This window comes from Equus caballus, chromosome 2 (assembly GCF_041296265.1).
Source record: "Equus caballus isolate H_3958 breed thoroughbred chromosome 2, TB-T2T, whole genome shotgun sequence".
Lineage (NCBI taxonomy): Eukaryota > Metazoa > Chordata > Mammalia > Perissodactyla > Equidae > Equus > Equus caballus.
In genome coordinates this window covers 57193195-57199708 of record NC_091685.1, presented here as the reverse complement: position 1 = coordinate 57199708, position 6514 = coordinate 57193195, and the positions used below count along the sequence as shown (strand labels likewise).

At 60.2% G+C, this 6514-nt stretch overlaps 1 protein-coding gene across 2 annotated transcripts; it reads right to left on the bottom strand.

Annotated features, from left to right (window-relative positions):
• Positions 1 to 61: 61 nt before the first annotated feature.
• On the bottom strand, positions 62 to 5814 carry FGF17 (fibroblast growth factor 17). 2 transcript variants are annotated; one of them, XM_023636128.2, is made up of 5 exons: positions 5630 to 5814; positions 5403 to 5439; positions 2279 to 2456; positions 1938 to 2044; positions 62 to 828 (listed from the first exon to the last, which is right to left on the bottom strand). In XM_023636128.2, the coding sequence occupies exons 1-5, from the start codon at positions 5662 to 5664 to the stop codon at positions 535 to 537; spliced, it is 651 nt and encodes a 216-aa protein (XP_023491896.1). In that variant the 5' UTR covers positions 5665 to 5814; the 3' UTR covers positions 62 to 534. The 2 variants fall into 2 exon arrangements, with proteins under 2 accessions (XP_023491896.1, XP_023491895.1); XM_023636127.2 differs by lacking the exons at positions 5403 to 5439; positions 5630 to 5814 and having other exon boundaries at positions 2279 to 2725.
• Positions 5815 to 6514: the final 700 nt, after the last annotated feature.

Here is a 6514-nt window from a genome sequence, read left to right as displayed (position 1 = left end):
CGGGCCCGGCGCGGTGTCGCAGGGGGACCCTGCACCCCCTTCAGATAGCCCGTTTGCAGGAAAACCGTTTTATTCTGGGGCTGGGAGCTGGGGGTGGGGGTGCAGGCCTGGGGAGCGGAATGTGAAGAATGGCCAGCCCTCTTTTTCCCTCCTGTTTTCCTGAAACAAAACCCAGAGTCCCCTCCCGGGGTCTGGCCCGGAGGAGCGCGGAGGCCTGGGCGGGCAGAGGGGGCCGGACGGGTCTGAGCAGAGCCGCCTCGGGCGGCGCCTGCGAGGCTGGACCCCGACCTCCGCACTGGTTTCAGGGCGCGAGCCCGGGGTCACCGCCCGGGGCCACTCAGCGTGGGCTCGGAGGCTGCCCCGAGGCGCCGGTCTGGTTTGCGGCAGTCCTGCCCCGCTCCAGCTGGGGGCCCTGGTGTTCAGGGTCCTCCTTGGGCTCTCTGGCTCCCGCCCTCCACCCCAGCCCAGTCTTTGGATTAGGAAGGGGAGGGGACAGGAAGGCTGGTGAGGGGCGCTGCCCCCAGGTGTCCCCGACTACGTCAGGGGCTGTGGCCTCCGAGTGCGCTTGGTCCGGCGCGTGGGGGCCGAGCCCACAAACTCGAACTGCTTCTGCCTCTCGGCATGGTTGGGGAAGGGCAGCTGGCCCTGGTAGAGCCGCTTGATGAAGTGGGCCTCTCGCTGGTTCTGGCGGCTGCGGGAGGCCTGGCGGGGCCGCCCCTGCCGCGTGAAGGCCATGAACCAGCCCTCACGCCGCGCATTCTGGAAGGCCGTGTAGTTGTTCTCCAGCACGATCTCCGTGAACACGCAGTCCTTGCTCTTCCCACTGGGCTGCGGGGAAGGAAGGAGAGGAGGGGAGTTCCCACCCACCCTGTGTGGTTATCTGCCTTTTGGGCCTATTTGGTAGGAACTGAGGAGGAAGTGACAGGGACTGTGAGCCCACAGACTCCTGCCTGTGAGATGGATGCCCTTGTTGGAGAGGCAAAGGTGGGAGAAAGGAACAAGCTTTGCTTGGGGTCAGGTCTGAACTTAAACACAGGGTTGTCATTTGGAAGTTTTACGCTTTGAACAAGGTATTTAGCCATGCTGAGCCTCAGTTTGCCGAGATGTAGCATAAAGATCAAGATAATTATGCAGTTCAGTGCACACGCTGCAGCCCGCCATACAGAGAAGGCTCCTCCGTCTGGGTGAGTGGTGTTGCCGTGTGGAGGGAAAGGAGGCAACAGTCTCTGATGAAAAGACAGGGCAGACGTTTACAGAACAATGATTATGTCAAGAGCCACATAGCCACCCCTTCGCTCTATAGTTGACCTTGACACTGTGCCCAGTTTTACAGAGAAGCCTGAGGCTTGACAAAAACAAGCAAATATTCGGTAAGAACAGCCAGAATCGGAAGCCAGACTTGGCCAGTGGCTAAGGAAATGGAATTCTCTCTACACAACAGCTGTGGAACCCCCCATTGTACTAGTAGTCTGTTACACTGGCAGGCAGTTAGACTGGTAGGTGGTTACACTAGAAGGTAGTTATACTAGTAGGCAGTTAGCACACATCTTGCTAGTTGGATCCTGTGGACCCCACGGACCTTGGGGGAGCCTCTGTCCTTGCGTGAATGCCCAACTCTCTACCCTGATCAGCCCTTAGCCCTCAACATGGGGGCTGCAACATGACGTTGGTGCTAACATTCTTACTCATTGAGGCTGCAGAAATACCCCATAAACGAGAGCCAAGGATCCTGGGACCAGCCAGTGTCCTCAGAGGGCTTACAGATCCACAGGGACTCCTTCAAATGGAGAAACCAGAGAGTGGCTGAGTGGTGGGGTGAGTGGAGAAGTCATGGTCCTGGTCCAGCCCAGCAGAGGGGAGCCAGATGCTGCTGGGGCCGCATGCCCCATGCCAGTGAGGCGGAGTCTCTCATCTACCCCCTGTCTTCCAGGCCTCACCTTCCCGATGAGCTTGCCCTTCTTGTTCATGCAGATGTACTTCTCGCTCTCAGCCCCCTTGATGCGCACCCGGCTTCCAAATGTGTCTGTCTCTACTATGAGCTTGGCTGTGGGGGAGGGGGAGAAAGACCTCCGTCTATCAGGGCTGCCAGCCCAGGGGTGTGGCAGAGGGGCCCCCAACCAGCCTGACCTCTGAACTTGGGTGAGGGGGTTTTGGGAGGCCCTCGTGGTCTTTCCTTCTAGAGGCTTCCCCCTGCTCAATCACTGTAGCCTCTGCCCTGACACAGGATCTTGGGATGGATCAGGGGTGTGGGTAGCCTCTAGTGAGGGCTGAGTCTCACCAAACTTGTTTCCGTCCTCAGCGGTGGCAGAGATGCGACGCCCGGTGACCTGCACGTGCTTGCCACTGGTCCGGCTGTAAAGCTGGTACTCACGGATCTGCCGCCTGCTCAGCTGGTCAGTCATGGCACCCTGGTCCCTCACGTACTGGTTAAAATTAGGAGACGGGTGATTCTCCCCCTTTGCGGTTACCAAGGGAAAAATAGTGTCAATTTGCTTTGGGTGACACCACCGCTGGTCCATGCAGGGGAGGGATGCAGAGGCAAGTGTGGTGGGGGCAGGCCATTTATCCTGCAAAGGAGAGGTACACGGTGCAGGGGGCATATGGCCATGACCTTCCTAGGCCAGTGGAGAGCCAGTCATAACCTCTTGACTCCCTGTCCACGCTGAAGCAGAGGACTGGTTGCTGTCCAGGCTTTGGGGACACTTGGTGACACAGTGCAGGACTGGAATCCTGACCCTGGGAGCTGGAAAGGACCTTCAAGGTTATGGCATGCAATCCCCTTGTTGAGTGTAGGAGGTGCACAGGGTGCCACAGCTAATCAGAAACAAGCCCTGCCCTCCCTTCAGGGTCGGAGCTTGTCCGCTCTCCAGAACTCCAGGGCCTTGGCTCATTAGCCAGGAGAACCAATTCCTCCTCGATCCTCCCCCAGCACATGCACACACACCTGCACACAGGCCCTGCACAGCAACTGGGCTGGTAGGGTCAGTGGAGAGCATCTGGGGGCCCTAAGACCCTTCTCTGTATGCTCCTGCAGGGCTCCGTCGGCATTACTTTACAGCATTTACTGCAGAACCCTGAACTCAGGCCCTGTCCCCTGCCTCTCCCCCTGGGGGCTCAGGGCTCTTAGAGGAGACAGCCCCCATCCAGTGTCTCTCCCTCCTCCAGCGGGGAGGCGCCTCCTTAGCGGAGGGAGGTGGAGACAGCAGTGAGAGGCCCTATCAGTGGTGGCCCATTGGCTGCTCCCGCAAGGCCGCCTACCTGTGCCACAATGTAACAGAGGCCCCTGGCCAGTCGGGGGCAATGCCACTGCCACCTGCTTCCCCGGAGGGGAGAGGGGCCGTTTCCATCCGTGCACTGTACAAAGGCAGGACAAGTACCTTCTCCAGGCCAGGCCTCTCCTTACCTGTTTGCCACACTGAAGGAGAGAGAAACAGACCACTTCCTGCCCTCTCTCCAGCAAGGTGCAAACCGGGATGACATTTCCCAGTTGCTGGTGACAGCCTCAGCTCTAGCACTAAAACATTTCTCTCTCCACCTGGATCCTGCTGGTCTGGGCCGGGACAGCTTTTCCCTGCCCCAAATCCCTAGTCCAATCGCAACCATCTGGACAGAGCTAGACTCAGAGCAGCATCTGTTAGGGGCCACTCTTTCCTGGAGGGAGGGGTGGGAAGTATCACCTTGGAGGAAGGGGGAGGTGAGGGAGCAGCTCCAGGCTGACAGTGTAACCTGCTCAGCGTTAACCCTTAACGTGTGTCACTGCTCATTTCCAACACAAGCTCTTCCACTGGCCGGGAGTGTTGCCAGGATCCCAGCCAAAGACAGTAGACTCAGAGCAGCAATGACCACTCCATACCCTACCCTAGAAAAACCTGAGGCTAGTATGTGGGCTGGGGGACCTGCCTCCCTGCCAGGGGGTGGAGTCTGGCTGGCCCAGGATCCTTGGTGGTGGGGTCTGGCCTGTCCCCACCCCAGCCCTGAGCCTCCTGGCCCAAGTTCAGGCCCTCCGCCCTTCTTGGCGGGCAGCCTCTTTCTGGCTGGCTGTTCCAGGTCAGAGCAGAGAGGGCTCCCCCCAAGCCCCCTCCTCGCCTCGTCCCCCTACAAGCCCTGCACAAAAGCAGCCCCACGCCCCCCCATAGCCCACAGCCCCCAAGTTGCTTTCCCCACGGGACCTTGCCTGTTCCTTTCATGTTCCCGCTGCGGGGTGGGGGGTGGGGGGGACCTCCCCTTCCACTGCCGCAGACAGCTGCTTGTCAGACGGCCCCTCAAGCATGGCTGTGGTCCGGCCTGCTGGCCCCCCTCCGAGGGGGCTGAGGGGCACTTCAAGGGGAAAGCACAGCTTTGCCACCTTCCCCAGTCCTGGATGGGGCCTCAGCCAGGCCATAAACGCCCGGCCAGCCGCACCATTGTGCTAATTCCCCTTCCAGAACAGGTTGGACCCACCCCCAGCCCCCTCCCAGCCAGGCTGGGGGCTTTTTTCTTGCTCTCCCTGGATGTGTGAAGCAAAAGGCCTGGAACGGGGGCTGCAGCAAAAGGGGGAATGAAAAGGGGGGGTTGTCTCTCTCTCTCCCACCCCCCCACTGCTTCAAAGGCAGCCCTTTTCCCTCTCCCAGAGAAAAGGCATTTACCTTCAAAAAAAGTCCCCACTGGATATGAAGAGAAGCGGGCCTCTGGCCTGGGAAAGCCAAGCGATCTCTCCCCAGAGCGGTTCTGGACCAGTGCATTTTAATAGCTGCACTTTTATGGAGGATCACAAAAAGGGACCGGCCCTCACAGGGGGCCGAGGCTCGGGGGAGGCTGCATGGGGGGAGAAGCAAACCCTGAATCTTGTCCCAAACCAACCTCGTTGGGCTTGACCTCATTGCCCTGTGGGTAAGGCGTCACCTTGCCCTGGCTGGGCATTCCGACTGCCCACATGCACCCCAGGCCGGCGACCCCCAGGACACCATGTTGGTGAGAGTATGGTGGTGAGAGGAACACAGTGGTTTTGCAAGGAAAACTGTCCTTTCAGGTACTTGCAAGTACAAGCCTCACCTGAGCCATCGCCTCCCTCCGCCCTCTCCCTGCCGCTCCCGGGTTCCATCCCTCCGCCTGGGCTGCCCCTTGCACTTAGCCTGGGGGAAGCCGGTGTGGGGAGAGAGAGAGAAGCAGAGACCCCAGGGGAAGTAGGGAGGGTTGCCGTCGAAGGGAAGATGGATAAAAACGTCAGTCAATCCCCAAATCTGCTATGGCCCCTTCTCCTACCCCCCTTCCAAGGACTGATCCCCCCAAACCTCAGAGACTTCTAGACCCAGGGAGAGGCCAGAACCTGCCTCTGTCCACCAAAAGGAGACTCCCCCTGCCTACCACCCCCATTGGGTGGGGTGGGAGAGATGGGGAAAAGCTAGTGCGGGCCGCTCACCTACCTGAGTTTGACAGCAGAGGATCAGAAGCTGCAAGCACCTGTGTGGGGAGAATAGGCAGACCCAGGTATGGGTGCCAGCAGCCAGCCAGGGGCGCACCCAGGCGCTGCCCCCGCCCCCGCCCACACCCCGCCCCACCCCGCCAGCCTTGTAGGAGTCCGGGTAAGATTAGGTCTGCCCTGAGGCTAGAACTGGCAACAAAACCGCAGTCCGGGAGGCAGCGCACTTACAGAGTGAGGTTGGGCAGCAGGCGGGTGGCTCCCATCCCGGAGAGATTTCTTGGGGCGGTTGCCCCCCTGCTCCCAAACTCAGGAGCAGATGTGGGCAGTCCCCAGGGTTAGAGTCCCAGAGAAGCCAAGGTCTCTTCAGCCACAGGTTTTCAGGGGGGAGAGGAGGAGAGAGAGGGGAGGAGGAGGAGGAGAGAGAAAAGAGCGGAGGAGGAGGAGGGGGAAGAGGGCGTAATTGGGAGACTGAGGTGTGAGGTGTCCACCTTCCTGGCCAGTGAGACTGCAAAACAGCCGCTGGTGGGGGCTGCCAGCCTCTTGCTGGGCTACTCAAGCACGGAGGATGGGGCTGCTGCAGCCTTCTCCATACAGAGGCCGGCCCCTGTGGTCTCCCTCAGTATTCCTGACCCACACAGTCCAGACTGGAGGGCCCCTCCTCCTCTCTCAGGCCAGCTTCTCCTGCCCTCAGGTTTGGCGCCCCACCTCCCCAAGAGTGAGCCGCAGGTATCAGTCCGGCCTGGGGTCACTGGGTCTGGCTGGGGGTGGGGGTGGCAGGGGATTCCCAGAAGCAGCCTTGAAAGGAGGAGCTTCCCTGCAGGGGGCAGGAGGTGGGCTTGGCTAGGAGCCCCTGCTTCCCCTGCTTGTCACCCTCGAGATCCCCTATCTACTGCCTGACCACCGGGAGGAGGGATTAAGGCCATCCTGACCGGCAGTGGGTGCGACAGCTTGGGAGCCAGGGGTGGGGAGGAAGGTGCAGCTCAGGGCTGTGGAATGACCCTGATGAGGTCTCGAGAGCTAGCCTGAGATGAAGATACAGAAAAGCGGGATGTGCTGGTGAGGCCACTTTTCTCTGGGTCTCAGCAGTTTCCTCTGGGACAGGGACGTGATGCC